The 21,919-nt window shown below is 37.0% G+C and overlaps 2 protein-coding genes and 1 long non-coding RNA gene across 17 annotated transcripts in view; 2 read left to right on the plus strand and 1 right to left on the minus strand.

Annotated features, from left to right (window-relative positions):
* The first annotated feature begins 745 nt into the window (after nucleotides 1–745).
* On the plus strand, nucleotides 746–18,204 carry pa2g4a (proliferation-associated 2G4, a). 4 transcript variants are annotated; one of them, XR_015492545.1, is made up of 13 exons: nucleotides 746–919; nucleotides 3,294–3,422; nucleotides 7,356–7,461; nucleotides 8,480–8,549; nucleotides 9,490–9,582; nucleotides 9,870–9,933; nucleotides 11,880–11,958; nucleotides 12,623–12,701; nucleotides 12,811–13,019; nucleotides 14,402–14,548; nucleotides 14,643–14,770; nucleotides 15,237–15,290; nucleotides 17,014–18,204. XR_015492545.1 is itself a non-coding variant. In XM_087255124.1 (13 exons), exons 7-13 carry the CDS (start codon nucleotides 11,882–11,884, stop codon nucleotides 17,074–17,076), a joined length of 630 nt encoding a protein of 209 aa, XP_087111250.1. In that variant the 5' UTR covers nucleotides 746–919; nucleotides 3,294–3,422; nucleotides 7,356–7,461; nucleotides 8,480–8,549; nucleotides 9,490–9,582; nucleotides 9,870–10,284; nucleotides 10,697–11,881; the 3' UTR covers nucleotides 17,077–18,204. The 4 variants fall into 4 exon arrangements, 2 of the variants coding, with proteins under 2 accessions (XP_087111250.1, NP_001002070.1); XR_015492544.1 differs by having other exon boundaries at nucleotides 12,811–12,944; nucleotides 14,454–14,548; nucleotides 15,237–16,178; nucleotides 16,294–18,204; XM_087255124.1 differs by having other exon boundaries at nucleotides 9,870–10,284; nucleotides 10,697–11,958; nucleotides 12,811–12,944; nucleotides 14,454–14,548.
* LOC141386179 (uncharacterized) lies at nucleotides 14,476–20,891 on the minus strand. Its single transcript, XR_015493199.1, has 2 exons — nucleotides 20,051–20,891; nucleotides 14,476–15,331 (listed from the first exon to the last, which is right to left on the minus strand). It is a non-coding gene; the product is annotated as an uncharacterized LOC141386179 (long non-coding RNA).
* myh10 (myosin, heavy chain 10, non-muscle) overlaps nucleotides 20,168–21,919 on the plus strand; it is a 121,150-nt gene continuing 119,398 nt past the window's right edge. For all 12 annotated transcript variants that reach the window (XR_015493171.1, XR_015493174.1, XR_015493169.1 and 9 more), the window contains exon 1: nucleotides 20,168–20,328. The gene's annotated coding sequence lies outside the window, so the exon portion shown is untranslated. The remainder of the gene's footprint in view (nucleotides 20,329–21,919) is intronic.

The following is a 21,919-nucleotide window of genomic DNA, read 5'->3' on the forward strand; positions in this document are numbered from 1 at the left end:
ATCGCCAGCAAAGCTTTAAAGTAGGACATTTTAGTGTTAAATCATAATAAAGTTTAAAAAAAACATGTTAGCAATAATATAAAACAAGCAATTATGCCAAAAGATACTAGTAATATGTTAGCAATGTGCTAAAATGCAATTGCCATGTTAAAATATGCTAGTGAAATGTTAGCAATCTGCTAAAACATGTTACCAGCGTGCAAATGCTTTGCAGCATGTCAATAGAGCAATAGAGCATGCAAATACTTCAAAAACTGAAAACCAAACTTCCCTCGTGAGGCACATTCTCAAACAATGTTTATCTTGGTAAACTTTTAACATAGATAAACTATACAAATTGTGCTATTTTTCTTACTGATTGCTTATTAATAGTTAGTTTTTTAAATAATTATCTTATTTAATATTTATTAATTTAATAAATGTATTATTAATTAATTAATTTATTAATTTTATCGTTCTATTTATTTATTTTTATTTATTTTTTTTTTCTGTCAGTACTGCTTGTGAATGTTCAATCAAAATGCCTGAAAAGGTGTAGCAGTGGTTACATAAAGCTTAATCTTACTGTAGAAGCGTATTGGACCAAAAATTAAATAATTAATAAAAAAGGGGAAAAATACTTTTCTGGAAAGTATCCAAATGCCTGTCGGTTTTGGCGCCATAGAATATGACGACACCTCTGACGCGGCTGCGTAGTGGGCGTGGTCACGCAATGCGTGGAGGTCGTGGGCGGAGCGGCACGTTCGGTGAGCCGCCTGGTGGTAGCGTGACTGATTACTGCTGTCCGTTCACCGTACAGACTCACAGAGAGCCTCTTCCAGAGCCGGTGCAACGATGTCCGACGACGAGCAGCAAGAGCAGACCATCGCCGAGGACTTGGTCGTGACCAAGTACAAGATGGGCGGTGACATTGCCAACCGTGAGTTTGACGTTTTGAGGTGTTGAGTGGCTGACACACGGGCCTCCACGCCGCTTCTCATGCATGCCATGTGTTGGGACGAGATGTGCAGCGTGGGTCGACAGATATCTATCTGTTCCGGAGCTGTGACCTTACGCAACACACAGCTGCATTAAACCTCTTTTAAATGCACGGCTGTTCCTCCGGCGCGTGTCTGTAAAGCACATAACATTACACTTTAGTGCAGTCCTACATTATGGAGGTAGTCATTCTGGAGCTAATGCTAGCTAGCATTAGCCCTCAGTGCATGTCAGGGGACACTTGTGGCTCTCTCGTTGCCAACTGGTGTGTGTTAGTCCTCAAAGGCGTGTGTTACTAGCTCGACTAGTGATATCCACTGCTGGCTTACTGGGGCAGAACAGCAGTCCTGTGTCAGCAGTGACAATTCTGGAGATGCTGACGGGTTTTTGACTATCTGTACCGAGCAGCTGGTGTCAGTGACTGGCTCATTGTGCCTATTTACACTGTGAACTTGAATGGTTGAGCTCCATTATTGGCTCGACAAGGACTAATAGTTCTGCCACATTAGTCTCAGAATTTGTTATTGATATTTTGCTTGTATTAGTTAGCACTTGTTAAATAGATTTCTAATCTTGTGATGTTAGTACTTAAATATTTTCAGGACCCTAATCACTTATTTTTAAAACCTTGCAATAAAGCCTCATTAGTAAATGTCTAATAATGCATTAGAATCAGGAGAAATAACCATATTATAGTTAGATAAAAATAGTAGTAAAGTAAATCCAAACCAAACTTATAAAAATATCTCCATTTATTGAGATGTTTACAATTAGTTTTAATACTTCATTAGGCATTAACTAAGAAAGGAACATCACCTATTAATAATAAATTCACATCTATTAAGTCTTCAAGCATTTGTTGCTGCCGAAAGCACTGGCAATATCACAATCTGAACCTTCATTGAAGGCACTCTAAAAGCTTAATAAATAATAATTCACTGTATCTTGAAGTGCTCATGACATCATTATAGTGCATGTTCATTATCACTATATATTGAGTTATAGAATATCAGCATGTGCTTGCTTCTTGTTGAGCTATGCTTCACACTTCACAGCCATATCACCCTGCAGCCCATATCACCCTGCAGCCCAAGACTGTTTACTCTCTGAAGCTAAGCAGGGCTGAGCCTGGTCAGTACCTGGATGGGAGACCGCATGGGAAAAACTAGGTGGCTGTTTTAAGTCGTGTTAGAGAGGCCAACAGGGGGTGCTCAACATGCGGGCTATGCCAGTCCTAATGCCCTAGTATAGTGAAGGGGACACTAAACTGTCAGTGAGTGCTGTCTTTTGGATGAGACATTGGGGTCTTGACTCTCTGTGGTCATTACATTTACATTTAGTCATTTAGCAGACGCTTTTATCCGAAGCAATTTACACAACTAAGAGCAACAATGAATAAGTGCTGTAGGCAAGTTTCAGGTCTGTAAAGTCTAAGAAGGAAAGTATTAGTAAATTTATTTATTTATTTATTTATTTTAGTACAGTTAGTGGTAAATCCAGCGAGGCAATTGCAGATTAGGAAGTGAAGTGGAGACTAAATAGTTGAGTTTTTAGTCGTTTCTTGAAAACAGCGAGTGACTCTGCCGTTCTGATGCAGTTAGGGAGTTCATTCCACCAACTGGGCAGATTGAACGCGAGCATTCGGGAAAGTGATTTCTTCCCTTTTTGGGATGGAACCACGAGGCGACGTTCATTCACAGAACGCAAGTTTCTGGAGGGCACATAGATCTGCAGAAGTGAGAGCAGATAAGAAGGGCCAGAAATCGCTTTGTAAGCAAATATCAGAGCTTTGAATTTGATGCGAGCAACAACTGGCAGCTAGTGCAAACGGATGAGTAGCGGAGTGACATGTGCTCTTTTATGTTCATTAAAGACCACTTTAAAAATTAAAAATCCTATGGCAGCTCTCGTAAAGAGTGGAGGTGTAACCCTGGTGTCCTGGCCAAATTCCCTAGATCATCCCTTACCAATCATAGCCTCGCAATCATCCCTATCCACAAAATTGGCTCTATCACTGTCTCTCCGCTCCCCCTATAGCTGGTGTGTGGTGAACGCACTGCCGTCTGTGTCCTGTGGCTGCGGGTCGCATCATCCAAATGGATGCTGCACACTGGTGTTGGTGTGGAGAGACCCCCCCCCCCCCCCCCTTCATGATTGTGAAGCGCTTTGGATGTATGACCATACACGATAAATGCGCTATATAAATACACATTACATACATTACTTCACTAAACAGTAAAAACGAAAGGTTGGACTTTGAAATTGCACCATTACACTTGTATATTATACTTGAATGCATTGTGTTGTGTCTGTAGAGGCGTTGAGGGCGGTCATCGAGGCAGCCAAACCAGGAGTATCAGTTCTCAGCCTCTGCCAGAAAGGAGACGCTTTCATCATGGCAGAGACTGGGAAGATCTTTAAACGGGAAAAGGACATGAAGAAAGGTGAGACCTAAATATACAGCGCACAGCATGAATGAGTACACCCCTATTAAAAAGCTATCTATACAGGGTGCAACGCTAAGGATTTTTTTTCTACTGGTTCGATCAGGCCAATGGTTCAGATTTTTAACTTGCCCTGCCAAAATTTTCACTGGCCCCACCAAAGAAAAAATAAAATTTTATAGCAATTTTAAGCCACATATTTTAAACACTGTGTCAAAACTAATGTCTATAATTATTTAAATGTTAATAATTATTCAAATAATGTATTTAAATAAAATTTAAAAGTTTTAATAAATGTATAGTGAGCAAAATCTTGTGTTAGCAAACCAAAAAGAGCAGTAAGGAAGATGGGTGTATTTTATTGCAGTTTAAAATTATTTAACAAAACGCGGCCCCAATTGGGGCAGGAATGATCCTGTCTACTGTCTCAAGCGTCTCTCACACTGGCAATCGAGCAGTCCCTATTGTTGAATACTGATATATATTAGTCCAGTTCTCAGTGAATATAGTCTATAGCCCCTTCACACAGGGATACCGATAAATATCCTGAAAATTTCCGACTTTACCGGTAAATTCAAAAAAGCGCTGTTCACACAGGCGAGGACGTTACGGAATTTTTCCGGAAAACAGCATTCACACATCCATCGCAAAATGCCGGTAAATTCTGACATCATTAACCAGAAATGAGCTTTAAACGGCTGCGCTTGTGTTTGTAAACATTTGACTACATTTAAAACTCTTCGGATGGATCAGTATTGAGTACAACTCCAATGAAAACATAGAGAAACACTTTCGCATGTCGAGATGTTCATGATATGTGTGTGTGCTGGCGCTATGGGCGCTCAAGGGCACACGCAAAGCTTGAAGGTAAGCAAACAACGGATTATCATAAACATTTTATCGATAATTATTTACACAGTTGGCATTAAGAAGGAACATAAAAATGTTATCTGACTAACATCTAGCAGCTAAATGTGTCTGGAAAAATATTTAAAGGCTTTTATTCTCATAAACCGCGCGGACGTAAATGCGTCTGACTGTTCTGATTGGCTAAAGTAGACGTCTTACGTCAGCACGTTCTAGACATGTGCACGCGCGCTCTTTCCGGCAATCTTCCTTCTGCATTCATACATCGCAGCATTCCGGCAAATTACCGGTAATGTTACAACTTCTCTTTCCGGAAAATAGCCAGACTGAATTTACCGGTATTTTCAAAAAGGGCCTGTTCACACATACAACCTTTCCGGAAAATTGCCGGTAATGTGTATGTGTATGTGTGAAAGGGGCATATATCAGGGGTGCTCAACCCTGTTCCTGGAGATCGATCTTCCTATAGTGTTCAGCTCAAACCCTGATCAAACACACCTGAATCAATTAATTAGGACCTGAACAGCACTTGATAATTACAGGGAGGTGTGTTTAATATGGGTTGCAACTGAAATCTGCAGGAAGGTCGATCTCTAGGAACAGGGTTGGTCACCCCTGGTCTATATAGTTTGGTGCATTTAAACATTCATTCATTCATATTCTTTTCGGCTTAGTCCCTTTATTAATGTAGGGTCGCCACAGCAGAATGAATCGCCAACTAATCCAGCATATGTTTTACACAGTGGATGCCCTTCCAGCTGCAACCCATCAGTGGGAAACATCCACACATACTCATTCACTACGGACAATTTAGTTTACCCAATTCACTTTTATCACGTCTTTGGACTTGTGGGGGAAACCTACGCGAACACAGAGAGAACATGCAAACTCCACAGAGAAACGCCAACTGACTTAGCTGAGGCTCAAACCAGCGACCTTCTTGCTGTGAGGCGAACGTGCTACCCACTACGCCACTGTGCTGCCCTGCATTTAAACAACGCAGCTTGATTAAAAGGTTATATTCATCAATTTTCCAGTTTGGTCCACTGAACATCATTGGAAATACAAGATTTTACATTTAAATTTTAAATGAGAAAAACAAATGGGTACAAACTACAAAATTTTAATTAAAGCTGCAAGCAGCATTGAGGGGCCCCAACCATCGGTGGCTTCAGAAACACAGTGCACAACAGGCTAGAGCTGGAGATCTTTGCTCAAACCCAATGAGACTTGATGAGTCCTGACGGGTTCAGTCAGGTTTGTGCTTAATGTCTATCATTTTACACTGTAAATGAGCGTTTATGTGATGCATTTCGATTTGCGTTTGTTCCCCAAACATTATTAGTAATAGAAAGATAATACATTTCAATTTACAATGAAGTGTTACGAAAAAAGAATTACAAACTCCTAAATGGCGTAGTGGTTAGCATGATCGCTTCACAGCAAGAAGGTTGCTGGTTTGAGCCTCGGCTGAGTCAGTTGGCGTTTCTGTGCGAGTTTGCATGTTCTCCTTGTGTTCATGTGGGTTTCCTTAGGGTGCTCCGGTTTCCCCCGCAAGTCCAAAGACATGTGCTATAGGTGAATTGAGTAAGCTAAAATTGTCCGTATTGTATGTGTGTAAATGAGAGCGTATGGATGTTTCCCAATGATGAGTTGCAGCTGAAAGGGCATGCGCTGCGAAAAACATATGCTGCATAAGTTGACCTCTGATTAATAAATGGACTAACTTAAAAAGAAAATGAATGAATGAATGATTTAAACTCCAAAATTTTACCTTTGGGTGCAAAAAACTTATCGATAATTATCGAAACTGAAATTTGTTGTCAACGAATGGCGTTATCGATTAATTTGGCTGCTCACATAACTGAGCAGGATATTGACGAACATGCCCCCCCAGTCCTCCAAGGCAGGGGAGAATGTTATATTAAATGCATCTAAGAAGACTGTAACATGCCCGCTATTCAAGACAGCTTTCATGGACGGAAAGTAGCTTACCATAGTCGTCATCATCGTGTCAAAGTGGTATAGTTGAAGTTAGATTAGTTAAATTAATGATCTATTAAATTAGATCAGTTCAGTTGCTACTCGTGAGTATAACATAGTGATGATTCATTAAATGACGCTACTTTAACTAAAATTAAGCGCTGCGAATAGAGTGAGACACCACATATTAAAAATCAGCATGTGTGACAATTAGTCAATGTTGTGGTTTGCAGCGAATTCTAATAACGTTCCATTTTGCACTGAGCAGTGGAGTATGCCTGCTCTTCTGATTTCTATCTCAAAAATAAATATATATTTATTATTATTATTATTATTTATCATTTTTATATGTGAACACATTGTGCTGCTTAATATTTTGTCAGTGTGTTTATTTTAATTTTCTAATGTGAATATAGTAGGAGTACAGCACCTGTTTTGCTTTTTTATAGATTTCTTTTTCGTTTCCCCCAAACTTAGTTTCTCATTAAAGGTTTTAAATGTCAAAATTAAATATAATTAAACTCCATTAACAATGTGGCTTTTGCATTTTTTTACTTACTTTTATACATAAATACTACCCTGATTTACTGTTTTATGGATTTATAAGAAGCAAATTGTCAAATAAAAAAAGACATTTAGTTTTTATTCAATTAATCACGAAAGAAATAATCACGCAGCTTATATATCGTCAAAATAATCGTTAGTTGCAGCCTTAATTTCAACAACATTTTTAATCTGTTTTTTAATGTTTCTCTTGATTTAAAAAAAAATCTTTTTTCTTTTTATTTAATTAACAAAAATATTTTACTCTAACAGATTCATTTAGGTGTACTATTTTTAAGTTATATGTTTTGACAGTGATTAATCTAATGTTGTATATACACATATTATTGTAAAGCATCCTGTTGAAAATCTGAATTTCAAAGCGAGATCTGAGAGGGGTGTACTCATTAAATTCTCGTGGTTCATAAGAGAGCGAGTGGGCTTCATAGGTGTGCAGGTTTTATTTGAAGCGTCTCTCTCTCCTCACACATTATGCAGAAGGTCTTTTTGTTGAGGATTGGTGGTTGTCCTTTCTTGCAGGTATTGCGTTCCCCACCTGTGTGTCAGTCAATAACTGTGTCTGCCACTTCTCTCCCCTGAAGAGCGACCCCGACTACATGCTGAAAGATGGAGATTTGGTCAAAATGTAGGCAAAACTCCTCCAGCTCGTCTGTCTAACCTCCCTGTGTCTTTTCCTTCAGTCTCTGTCCTTCAGTCCATCTTGTATGCAGTTGTCCCTCAGTGATGCATCCCAGTGCCGTCTCTACCCCTTCTTGTCTTCCTGCTTGTTCCCTTGTTTTCTGTGATCCTCCACACATGAAGCTGTTTGTTTTTTAGACATACAGATGACATCTAAAGGATTAGCCCTCTATCAAAATTTTGATTCTTTTTCAAATATGTTTGACAGAGCAAGAAATTTTTCACAGTATTTCCTATAATATTTTTTCTTCTGGGAAAAGTCTTATTTCTTTTAGTTTTACTGGAATCGGAACAGTTAGAAATATTTTTACACTTTTACACACAGTGTTATTCAATAACTTGCTTAATTGTTCTTACCTGCTTAACTAACATAATCTAGTTAATGTCGAGTTCAGTCTGCACGATTTTCCACTGCATGACTTTTTGGGGTAGCATTCCGTTGATGCTGTGTTTACACTGAAAGATGTATCGGCAACAGGGGGTTTCACACTGCATGACTTTACAATAGGAGAATAATTACTATTTGAGCTAAATACTAGTGTCTTGCAAAGTAAATAGTAAAATATTATGTACTCTCATCATGGCAAAGACAAAAGAAATTAGTTAATTAAAATATTACATCTAAAAATCTACTTAATATTTGTAAAAGAATAAAAATTTCACAGGAGGGCTAATTTTGATTTCAACTGTACATATTTAATAAGTGGTGTGAGTGTTTTAATGTAGATTCTGTGGTATAATAATTATGGAATGTGTTTTTATAGATGTAATTTTCTTTTTCAATGTGATTCCTCTTAGAGCAAAATGCTCAATGTTTTCCAATGGACCCTTTTCACATGTCTAGAGTTCTCCCAAGTAAAAGTCATCAGAGTTAGTTCACATAGGAGTTTCATTGACTTTCCCCCTGGCTGTATGTTTTTATTTTTCTGTATTCTCTCCTAAATTTCTCTCATTGCTTTCAACAGTGATTTAGGAGTTCATGTTGACGGCTTCATCTCTAATGTGGCCCATAGCTTTGTTATTGGAGCTACTAAGGTTTGTGTGTCTGCCTTAATATTTATTCTCTCGCTGTTACTTCTGTTTACATAATATAAGCAACATTTTATTTTGTCAAATCCCTCTCAAGCCTGCTTTTTTTACACCATGTGCCTAACCCAGAGAGTTTTTTACTCAGTGAATACTTTTGTAGAAATCTAAACACAGTGAAACCTAATATTATTTTAGAGTTTTTAGAAAAAGTCTATTATAAACGTCAGATTTTTAGTTTTAGCTCAATTTTCTTGCCATGATTCCGTCATTATTTACTCATCCTCCACTTGTTCCAGACCTGTTTATTTTGTTAAGCACAAAAACAGAAATATGTCGAAAAATACAGCCATTGATTTTTTTTTTTTAGTATTTTTACTTTTTTCTATGGATCTCATTAGCTTTTTTTTCTTCATCATTCTTCAGAATATTGTGTGTTGTGTTCAACAACAACAACAAAAAAAAAATTAATAAACATTCAGACCTGCTTGAGTGAGTAAATGGTGAGAATTTTCATTTTTTGGGTAAACTATCCTTTTAAACCAACTAACAAACTTCATGGTATTATCTATGATAGATTTTGGACGATACTTTGTCTCCATTAATTCGATCACATCACAATACAATATGCGGTGCTGTTTATTTATATTATTATTTTTACATTTGCCTTTCTACAAGTATTACAATACAATTTTACAGTGTTTTACAGATTTTCCCATGGGTAAATGTTGACTCGTCTTCTGTTTTTTCCCACATGCCTGTAAATTACGCTGTTATGGTCAATGATCTCCAACATGGCCTTACTATTTATTTTTTATGGTTATTCTACAATTTTCTAATACTAGCTTGTTTCCTCAACTGCATAGTGTAATAGTTGAATAATTAAATGTGATGTCAGTTTATTCAATATATTATTTGTGACTGATTGTACATTATCACCTGCTTTCAGGAAGCACCTGTGACAGGAAGGAAAGCTGACGTCATCAAAGCAGCACACCTATGTGCAGAAGCAGCGCTGCGTCTTGTTAAACCAGGCAACCAGGTTAGTACATTACCTCAAGCTAGAATCAGAAATGAACATGGTGTCCCCATACATTCAACCTAAAGGCCAATTAAATGAAACTATTACGGCTATACTGCGCATTTTTGGCTCCATAATTAAAAAATGCACCAAACAGTAAAGCTTTTTAGCAACTTTGACAACGTTGGCGGTCAGCTCTTCAATGTGAGTGAGCAGAATAGACAGCTTAATGTTAATATTAATGAAGTGATGGTCTGTTTCTCATGCAATGTCTTTTGTCTTTTCTGCCTGCCCAATTTACCTTGAAGAACACTCAAGTAACCGAGGCCTGGAACAAGATTGCCCACTCATTCAAGTGCAATCCAATTGAGGGTGAGTTTTGGCTGATGTTTCTTTTGGTACAGCCTGACCAAAATTTAAAGATTATCCACCCAGAAAGCAGTTTGAAGGTGTGGATTGTATGAGTAAACACATTAATTAATATAATGATTTGAAACAAAAAAACTTGATAGATATCACATAACTGCATTAAAGAACCAGTTTAAGAAATGTTATCCTGCAGAAATCAGAGTATTTTTTTAATTAAAGTTTATAAAGACAGTGTTCATACAGTCATGGAAAACCTGCAAAAGTCCTGGAATTTTGACATGCCATTTTCCAGGCCTGGAAAAGTTTTGGAAAAACAGAAAAACCCACAAAGTTTTGGAAAAGTGATGGAAATTAGTTTAACAAATATCTGTATACTTGAATTAGGGCTGCACGATATTGGAAAAATATGACATTATGATATTTTGTATTTCTGTGATGTATATAGCGATGTGAATACAATTTCACCAGATGATTTAACAAGTTTATTTGGATTGATTGGGGGGGAATTTTGTAGAGGAGTGAATCTCGAATAATACACAACAAACAAATTACAAGCAGAGATAAATAAAATATAGTAAAGATCAAAGTGAATTCTAGTTTTCAGGTATTTACTATTCAACTACAGATATTGAATAATCAACATTGCATAGTCTTCCTTTGTACATTATTTAATCTTTATTAAAGTTTCAAAACATTTCTTGTAGCCAGATGTTTCAAAATTTGAAATATTGAAATGTTCACACAGTCACAGGCCTTAAAGAGACAGTTTACTTAAAGATTCAAATATTTACTCACACTTGTTTCAATACTATAGGAGTTATTAATTATATTGTTTTTGTGTTCATTTAAAAAAATGAATGTTTGAAACAAGTGATGGGTGTAATGAGAATGGTATGTAATTTCTGGCTGAACTATCTCTTTAAATATGCATGCAGATGATAAACTTTTACTCCATTAGGATTTAACTCCATATTAAACTATAATCCCAACATTGCATATCCTGCGATGTGACTATTGTGCATGCTCACATTGCATTATCAATGGTGAAACAATACATTGTGCAGCCCTAACTTGAATACAGGTTAGTTGTCTTCTTTCCTTGGCCAAAAACTTGCTCTCACATTGTTAGTGTTGCGTAAGCATAATCAAAATCAATATAAAAACAAATGTTAACAAAATAGATTGTTGCGTGTTCTATGATGTGCTGTAATAAATCTGAACGTCGTTGTGTTTCTAATTATTTATCATGTATATGTAGACATTACAAGAAACATTACGTTATGAAAATGTACCTGCAAGTTGTGGAAAAGTCATGGAATTTTAGTAGTAAAAATGTGTACGACCCTGTAAAGAGATGATGCTTGCATACAAGTAAGTCTTGTCAGTTGGGCATTTTAGTCTTTTAAGGAAATAAATCTAGCTTTTATTCACATAACTTTGGTTATTGCAAATACATGGAGCACTTTAAAGACCTCCTTACATTTGGTAATAAAATCTGATCAAGTAGACTGCAGTTAGTGTTAATTGGTGGATTTCAATTTTGCAGTTTGGTTTAAAGATGTAAAAAGCATTCTGTTCTGATTGCAGATTAACTGTTGTTATTTCACTGTTGTCTTTCATCTTAATGTGTAAACTGCACACATTTATTTTGCAATGTTGTATTGAAAGTTCAGTAGCAGCCAATATGTATACCTGCAAAAAACGCCCCCTCAAAAAACTAAAAGTTGGTTGAAAGTGTATGAAAGAGACCGATTCCTTGATCACCCTGTGATCCTGCTGGTCATTTTAATTGAACACATATTAACATTAGAACATGTTTCAGTTATGAGTGAAATAATCACACAAAAGATGAAAGGTGTGAAGAACTCGATGTACCTGCAGAAATCAACAGGAATGCCTGACTTTCTGTGTGTGCCATTATTCAGTGTTTCTCTTCTGTTCATGGATAGGTATGCTGTCCCATCAACTAAAGCAACATGTGATTGATGGAGAGAAAACCATCATCCAGAATCCTACAGATCAACAAAAGTATAAAAGACAAACATTTCAATTTAAATAAAATGTATTATTATTTTTACAGTTATTTTATATTTGCAGGTTTTTATGCCACCACAGAGCTTGGTTTATATTTTTCTGCTATTAGTTTATATACAATATCTCCATGTGAATAATCTGAAGGCAGGAAAAAGTATTTTATTCCCTTTAAATTTTTGTTTTTTAGAAGTAAGATTTTAGTCTAGTGGATTATTTTACGGGACAAAAAATCCATGTGGGGTTTGATTGTATTGAAGCAAGCTATCAGCTAAAACAGCCTTGCAAACACATGTACTAAAACAGTATTAGTCAGCAGATTTTAAAGACAACTAGACAAGATTTTTATACTGAGAGCAATTTGGATGTGTTTAAAAATGTGTTACTGGGAATAACCAAGTAATTTATAATATATTGGACTGAAAATAATCCTATGTAAGGTTTTTAATGTAAAATATATAACTGTTTTTCAATTATGAAGTACATTGTAAGTTGTTATTATCATGTATTATACTTTTACCTATATTTATTTTGTCAAGACTAATGTGGCAATTTATTTTGGCAATTTATTTTGTCAAGTTGCTAATGTGTCAACAAATAAAATCAAAAAATAATTTGTCATCAAATTTGCATTGACTGGCTTCTGTTGGTCTGGTTACAGGAAGGACCATGAGAAGGCAGAGTTTGAGGTTCATGAAGTGTATGCTGTAGATGTGCTGATCAGCTCAGGAGAGGGGAAGGTGAGGGATAATCCTGCCTTCTCTCAGCTTTATTGTTGTCATCTCATAGATGTGATTTGTGTTCAATAAAAACAACTGGAATATTTAGCTTGTCTGCTCTCTGTCATAGGCTAGAGATGGAGGCCAGAGGACAACCATCTACAAAAGAGACCCCAGCAAGCAGTATGGGCTGAAGATGAAGACCTCTAGAATGTTCTTCAGTGAGGTGGAGAGACGCTTCGATGCCATGCCCTTCACTCTCAGGTTGGAGACACTTTTCTTCAGTTCTTTCATTAAAATCAGGTCGCTAATATAAAGGCAGAATTATATAGTCTGTTTGTCTGTGAATGTTTAGTTTGACTAGAAGACACTGAACACCTTTGAGAAGTCTTTGATATGATGGATGCAAGCTTGACTCTGAGGATGTCATTTTTGTTGTCTACTTTAAAGGTCCCATGAAATAAAAAAGTTTTTTAGATGTCTATATCAGTATTGTTTTTAGGATATTTACAAGCTAGTGCGCACTAAAACAGTGAAACAATTCAGGTTTAGAAGATACAAATATGATATAAACATGTAAAGCTTGCAGTTTGTCACTTCGCCTAAATGGATCAACGCTTTTTTTTTCATCACCTCATACTTCAGTTTCTCATCAAATCGTGACCAATGAAATGCTCTCTAGTATCTGACATGCCCCACCCCCTTTAAGACACTTTTCATATGATGCGTTTGAGCTCAACTGATCTCACTAGTAAAATGGTGGTATAACATAACACTATTGGCTGTTTTTTTTAAGAAAGGGAGGAGCTACACCGTCCCGCCCTCTGCATGTTTCAGTTGAGATTGGCAAACATTAAATAAAAGATTTCAAATCAGGCTATTGCGCCAATGTGATCTTGATATTTTAATTGTTAGTGTTACATACCAATGTTTTTTCAATGAAAATATACCAAGTGAAGTTTATTTATAAACTAATTTTGAGAGGATCACATGATTATGATTGAACACAGCTGGTTCTGCATTAGCTACGTATGATCCACCAATCAGGCCAGTCCTAACCCACTATAAAGAGCCAGGGTGTCTCGCTAAAGCCATCTTCGATTTGAAGAATTCCCCCTTCCACCCTTCTCCACCTTTCCCTTCATAGGGCGGCACGGTGGCCCAGTGGTTAGCACTGTTGCCTCATAGCAAGAATGTCACTGGTTCAAGTCCTTCAACAGACCGGCGGTCGTTTCTGTGCATAGTTTACATGTTCTTCGTTTCTAAGCATAGTTTACATGTTCTTCCCGTACTCTCATGGGTTTTCCTCGGGTTCTCCGGTTTCCTCACACATTCCAAAAACATGCACTACAAGTGAATTGATCAATGTAAATTTAGCACTATAGTCAAACTCTCATCCTGCAGCATATCTCTTCATAGCATTCATTTTAGTCATCAGCTCTTATCAAGGGGGGAGTTGTCGAGATCTAGCCGAGCTCAAATCTCCCCTCTCACCCTGCAATCAGGAGGGAGCCCAGGGCTCTCTCCCGGGACAGCATGCCAAACTTGCTTATAATCAATCATCAGCTAAGTGTGAACTCTTGAAATACTAATACCGTCATCTCACAATTTAAGATTGTTTGTATGCTCACAGATTTATTCTTAGTCACAAACACAAGTGAAATGCTCACACCGAGCCCTGATGTTTGTCATGTCATGGAAATTCTAAGAGAATGATGTAGTGATGGACAGCTGATTGAGATGTCAGTGTAATTGAGTGTTGGTATCCTGCAGGGCGTTTGAGGATGAAGGAAAAGCTCGTCTTGGAGTGGTGGAGTGTGCCAAACACGAGCTCCTGCAGCCTTTCAGTGTGCTCAATGAGAAAGAAGGTCAGTCTTAATATCAATTTAGTAGTTTCTCTTCATTTGACCTCTTTGTTTACTTCCACAATTGGTAAATCGTTGTTTCCACCTCTTCCTTTAGGTGAATTTGTGGCTCAGTTTAAGTTTACAGTGCTACTGATGGCCAATGGGCCTTTGAGAATCACCAGTGGACCACTTGAAGCAGAACTCTACAAGTCTGAACATGACGTTCAAGATCCTGAACTGAAGGTATACAAGACCCATTTATTCTGTTTACATTCGCAGTAATAATAATACAGTTAGGCTGGCACGGCCAGTTAACGGCAGTTAGCACTGTTGCCTCACAGCAAGAAGGTCGCTGGTTTGAGTCCCAGCTGGACCAGTTGGCATTTCTGTGTGGAGTTTGCATGTTCTCCCAGTGTTGGCGTGGGTTTCCTTCGCGTGCTCCGGTTTCCCCCACAGTCCAAAGATATGCGCTATATAGGTGAATTGAATGAACTAAACTTGCCGTAGTGTATGTGAATGTGAGAGTGTATGGGTGTTTCCTGGTACTGGATTGTGAATGGAAGGGCATCCGCTGCATAAAATGTAAGCTGGATAAGTTGGCGGTTCACTCCGCTGTGGCAACCCCTGATAAATAAGGGACTAAGCTGAAGGAAAATGAATGAATAATACAGTTTTTCCTACCATGATGTTTCCACTTCTTTATTTTCAGTCTCTGATCCAGAGTTCTGCAAGTCGTAAAGCACAGAAGAAGAAGAAAAAGAAGGTGAGGCTTCATGTTGTCGAGCATGTCTGGCTTTTTCTGACCTAAAACACAAAACATGGTTTGATGGCCTTTTTTCATATAATTTATCATACATACTGTTAAAGTCAGAAGTAAAACAAACAAGACTTTATCCAGATGAAAAAATATTATAGGAAATACTGTGAAAAATTCCTTGCTCTGTCAAACATCATTTGTAAAATATTTGAAAAACAAATTCACAGGAGGGCGACTCATTTTAAATTCAACTGTATACTGTTTGTATGTGATTAAAGTGAATAGTAGTTGTAGTGTGCATTTATCTATCTCTCCAGGATTTAAAAAATATAATTCAATCTGATTTTGTGATGTTTTATCAACCTGTGGCATTGTTTGCTTCAATTATTGTGTTTTGCTGTGAAAACACACAAAAATCATGTCAAATGTATCTCTTTTTATCTCAAGAACTATTGGAGTTGCAAAATCCTGGAGGGACTGACTTACACACTGAACTTTTTATACCACGATCCACTGGATGCAATAAAACTGAATTACCACCACTATTGCGCTACACAAAGAAATTCTAATGTTCCATTCATTGCACAATGTAAGATTGTCCAATTCTGTTATTCAACATGAAACATAGTGTTAGTCTGCAGACAGGAAAACAGATATGCAGATTTAAAGTGTATACTGTCATGGCGTTTTGTTTAGGTTGCATTATAGTGTTGTCTCTATACTGGAATTCAGTACTAATCGATATTGAGATTTTAAAAACGTCCATTTCCTGCTAACATTTGAACCTGTTTGAAAACATCGCTGATTTGCCATTGTGTTCACGTGCTCAACAGAAATGTCTGTGATTGGCCGTGAAGGTCATCAGTTTACCAAACTCACCACTGTTTAATGAGTGTAACAACAGATACAGAGACACTGGAGCGCTTTAAAGTCACGTCGATCAGCTGCTTTGTCTATAAGCTGAGGTACGGTCAATCCGCTGACGAATCGTGTCTTTAAAACGCTCCAGTGTTTCTGTATCTGTGTTTACACTCAGTAAACGGCTGTGAGTTCAGTGAACTGATGACCTTCTCGGTCAATCACAGTCATTTCTGTTGAGCACATGAACACAATGGCTGTTTAAAGAGCCCCTATTATACATTAAAAGGGGTCATATTTTGGTTTTAAAGGTCTCCAACAACAGGCTGATATGCATGCAAGGTCAAAAAACACTTTCATGGTCTTATAATAAGCATTTATTTTTACCTAATTATCCTAGTGACTCCCATATGAATCGTACAGCGACTCATTTGTTCATAAACCCCTCCTTAAAAGCTAATCTGCACTGATTGGACCAATGACAGCCTGTTGCGATTGGTCGACAGCGCGAGACAGAGTGAAATACCCACCACGTCTTATCAGCAATATTGAAGTAGTCAGAGTGCTGAGTGTATGTATGAGCATGCCTGCCAACACTCTTGTTTTTCCCGGGAGTGTCCCGTATTTCAGCCCATCTCCAGCCACCCTCCCATTTTGTTATTTATCCTGGAAAACTCCCATAATTTGAAAACCCATAATAGGGGCTCTTTAAGAACATGCTCAACAGCACTCACATGTTAGCAGAAAACGGACGTTTTAAAAATGTCAGTATCGACTGGTACCGAATTCCAGTATCCTGACAGCACTATTGCATAATTGAACACCACCAGTTCATAGTCTGTATTCACTTTTCTATTGCTTTTGATTGCAGGCCTCCAAAACTGCAGAGACTGCAACAGGCCAACCAGCTGAGAATGAAGTTGCAGCCAAATAGAGGCAACTCAAGCCTCTCAAGACCCCCACCCCCACCCCTGACGAGCAAAAACTCCCAACATTTCTCTCCGTTTTACCCTCATCACTCATTCGATCACGAGCCACTCTTAAACCTGTGTTAAACATGTCTGCCTCCCCCCATTACGGAGAAACGCCACTCCACTACGAATTTGTATTTTCATAATGAATCTATTTGCCATTTTGAAGCACTCGATTTGCATTTCAACTGGAACGCAAAGCCTTTTTCAAAATGTTATTAAAAAAGCTGCGCAATTCTTTTGTAGAGTTGCGTTTTTCACAACCGTTGACTGTTTGAAATGCTTTGTTTGGCCCTAAGGTTAACTTAAAACCGCATTACGTTTGATTAGATTAAGTGGTTCGAGGCCGATAATTCAATTGCAGCTATTTCTCAGGGTTTCAAAGATGAAACAATCTTCTTTATCTGAGAAGTAGGATCGAGAATAGCTTACAGGGGCATTAGAAATCAAATTGAGTATATAGATTTCCTCATTACATTTGTACATCTGAAGACGACTCCTGAATACTGGAGAATTATTTGTTCATATCTTGTTAATCCCGTTCTTCATCTTTTAAAGTGTGGAATAATTTTGTTGGTGCAGGGCTGTTTTTCCAAACAAATCTGACATATTATTAATTCAACTTAGCATTAGAAAGTCTGATTTATCATGGGTTTGCTTTAAAGGTCTGATCTAAAATACATCTGAACTCGCTGAAGCTGAGTTATTACTTCCTCTGGACAAGGACCAACACGTTATCACTTTACTTTTACTGAGCAATAGAGTGTCCGCTTGACTGAATATTCAGATCAAAACTAGGCTCGGACTGGATTGTAAAGCTTTTCAGGCATTATTGTTCAATCCAGTCAGTGCAACAATTCCAGAAGAGGTGATGGGAAGTGGTTCTGTAATATTTGACTTTTTCGCAGGTTTGGTTGAGGCTCAGTAGATCGTCCGAAATGTTGGTTATTGTGACATGCTTACAGAGTGTAAAGGTTTGTGTGGGAGAGGAGAGTGGAGGTTTGGAATCGACACGATCTTGTTTTTGTAGTACAAACCATCATATGGGACTATTTTACAACTAATGAAATAAAACATAACTTTGAATATAATTTCTTTGAAATTGTCATTATTAATTGAAGAAATGTACACACTCGGGACCTCTGCATGGTTTCTTTTTTATAATAATAATCCCTTATGTTTAAAGCAATTTTCAGGGAACTCAGCGTTTTGCACATTTTTACGAAATGACAGGAGCATGCTGGAGGGTTTGTGTCACTATATTCTATTCAAGGCAGATAATTCTATATCTACCGATATGGTTCAGTGTCCAGCAAAGAGATCTTCTTAGTGTTAAAGTAGATCTGATTAAAGCTGACAGGTGGCGCTGTTTGGCCCAGACTAGCAAACTCATGTTGAAGTTTATTCAGTTCATTGGTTAAAGATTTTAAATTGTTTTATAAATACAAACAGACAATTATTGAAAACTATTTAAGAGCACTGGAAAATATAAAAGCAGAAGTGTTTCTCAATGAAAACGTTTCAATTTTAATTTACTTTAAAATACAACATTTCTAATAAGTATAATAATATTAATATCTCTTACATTTATAATACTTTTTATAACCAACCTTTATATTATTTATATTTAATAACATTTATATAATGTTAGATCATTTTGCAATACAAAAATAAACGTCAATTAAATTTAGAGTTAAAATGTCTTAATTTAATCAATCACAAAGTGGCGTTTTAATCTTTTCCATAAAATTACTGGTATTACTGTTATCAGTTTAAGGTTACGAGTAAAATTACGGATATAATCCTTCATCATTTACCATGTTTTTACACGAATCGTGGTTTAGAGTCGGATCTTTTGAATGAATCACTGATGAATTCGACTCTGAATTAATTCGAACAAAAGAGAAACATTACATAATATATTGCTGCAGCTTTATTTTACAGCCTATATATTAGACCAGATGTAAACTTTAAAATATTTTATGATATTTACCCATCTTCTGTGTTTCTTAGACTTAATTTTGATCACAATAATTGTACATTCTGTGAGGTTAGCATTGAAACAACTTTTATTTTTTGACTTTATGTAGCACAACCATAGACTGTAAAATATAGAGCAGAACCTTGGTCTGATTCGTTCGAGTGGTTAAGTTTCTCAAGTTGTCCTCTCTATTTTCAAAAAAAGTATATTTATTTGGCTTATTAAGGGAAAATATTAATATTTTTTTAAAAAATTATATTTATAAATGCAAGTGCCTTTAAACAAAACCACTGTTTTTGGTTTTCCAAAAGGAATTTTGGTTATACTGTAAATCTTTAAAGTTGGTAAAAATCTAAATTATGAAAAAATGAAATTAATAGAAGGCCCTAAATGTTTATTTGTTTGTGTGTCTATTCTGTTAAAAAATTTTTTTGCATTATCTTATTGATTTGATTATTATTTGTGCTCTGTTCTGTAAATGTAGATAAAAGTTTAATTTTACCTTATTGTATTTGTGTTATAATGTATAATAATAATTAATATAAGACTTGTCAGCATTTGTAACCTGAAACAGATAAAAATTTATATAGAATAAAGTTAATTTTGAAAGAATCGATTTGTAAAGAATAACAGCATCATCAGAAAATCAAGGAAACTTAAATCTTTGTGAGATTGTAAACGTCAATCTTAGATAGGCATTAGAGATTAGATACATCACTTGGTTTTATAATAAGTTTTCAACTTGTATTATGTTATTTCGCATATTATTTTTAAACACTTCTATTTGTAAGACATTTCTGCTCTTATGCTTGTACTTATAATAATAATATTTTTTTTATTATAAAACGTCCTGTCCTCGCGGCCTTGCAACCAATGTATTTCTATGGATTCTGCTCCCGCTAGAAGAAAGCTTGCGTGAACAATCACTTTTTGTTGGGGGTGTAATGGTAACAAACCAATAGCTTGTGGTCAAGGCCCGTTTCAATCCAATCCCCGTTCCATCAGGATCTCAGTGGGTGTGACCGAAGGGGCGGGCGCAGCAGAATGCGATGCTGAGTTCGGTTGAGGAGTTCGGAGAAGCGGCGGCGCTGCGGACGGTGGCATCAGTGCAAAGGGGCGAAACAAGGGAATATTTGGCCGACTTTCAAAATAACTGGATTATAAAAACTGGACGCGCTGGATAGCCACTCATTCATCTCTTCGTGCACGTAGCTCTCATCTCTGACCGCCCGTGGTAAGTTTATGCGTCTTTTCAATTCGCCTCAGCTTTTTCCTCCGTTGCAGTGTAACGGATTATTTTTCGCATTACTTTTCAAGCAACCGGGAGAGCTCGCGCGCTAACCCACGCTAGCGAGTTTGTTATTGCGGCTGTTTTAAACAGGGATACAGTCCTAAATGGTACGGTTGTTAGCCGTTGGGTGGTCACGGGCTCCATATGTTGGCTAAAACACTTATAAAACCGTTTGTCCGCTTCGCCACAGGCCATATAACGGGAGATGGTGATGATGTTGAGGAGGAGGAGGCGCGTGCAGCTCCCGGTTTGAGCACGCGCTTGGCGGCCTCAGAAACTTCAGCTCGTGCTGGAGAATATTGTGTCCTAGCTAACAGTCACTTCGTCCCATTAACGATATAACGTTACAAATGTAAAATATCTGTCGGCAATTTTAAGTTATTTATGAGAGTGACCGTTAGAAATGCGTTTTTTGAGGGCGTTATCATTGAATGAATTTTTGAAGGACTAACGTTATCCCGGCCCAGGAGTCTCGCTTCAGTTTACCGGGCATTCATCTCCCGTATAACGGATCTCGTGTTTGAAATAACAGGCATGACCTATTTTTTGCCATGCTTGCCTTATTTTAGCTTTATATTTCCTCTGTGGGAATTACAGTAACTCCAGTTGTAGGCCAGACCATCTGGTTTTTGAATTTATTGAGTTGTTTTTTGTTAATTCCACTGTGAAGAGCCACTCAAGGTATATAAATTAACAGATTAAGCCTAAATCATCTGGCATGTGTGGAATGAATGATACAGAAGCTGTTTACATAATTTTTTTCTGCTGTGTGTAACTCCTACTTTTGGATTTCATCTTCAAACATCGAGCTTGAGGGGTATTTCACATATGCACTTTTTTGTATTTTAAGCATTTATCAATTTCTTAAAATGAGAGTTGAATGTCAATATTAAAAAGACAGATCAGACACCCTAAAATGAAAATTTGCTGTTTATTTTCACATCGTAATTTCATCCAAGATGTGAGCAAAGAATGTTCAGAAGAACATTCAAGATATTTAGTAGCAAGTCAATAGTTCTCGCACTTTGAGAGGAAAAAATACACCAGCACAGCTAAATTAATACCTGTGGAGGCTGCAACCTACATTCAAAGATAAGAATACATCAATGTTTGTGATCTTAGAGATTAATTCTCTCAGATTTCCAGCATGTTGCATCAGAAAGCTTGCTCTCTATGCAAAATCTGTGAATTGAAGGTAAAAATTATGTAAATATTCTTCAGTTAATTATCTGATTGTCCAAGACCTTAGTTTTATTAGTATGTGTTTTGCCTGTAATAATGCCAGTAGTTTCAAAATAGTGGTGCCAATTGACTTTTGATATTTTTTAAAATCGCAATGACCACGGTATCAGTTTAAGATCTTTAATGTTGTTTTACTCAGAGAAAAAAAGTCACTTTAACAGTGTAATGTATTTATGTAAATGCTAATCGAACATTCCCTATATCCCCGTAAATATTAATAACCTTTATTTAACTAGGTAAGTCAATTGAGAACCAGTTCTCATTTACAATGACGACCAGGCCAAGAGGCAAC

Source organism: Danio rerio, chromosome 6 (genome assembly GCF_052040795.2).
Source record: "Danio rerio strain M-AB ecotype USA chromosome 6, GRCz13ab, whole genome shotgun sequence".
In the NCBI taxonomy this organism is placed as follows: domain Eukaryota; kingdom Metazoa; phylum Chordata; class Actinopteri; order Cypriniformes; family Danionidae; genus Danio; species Danio rerio.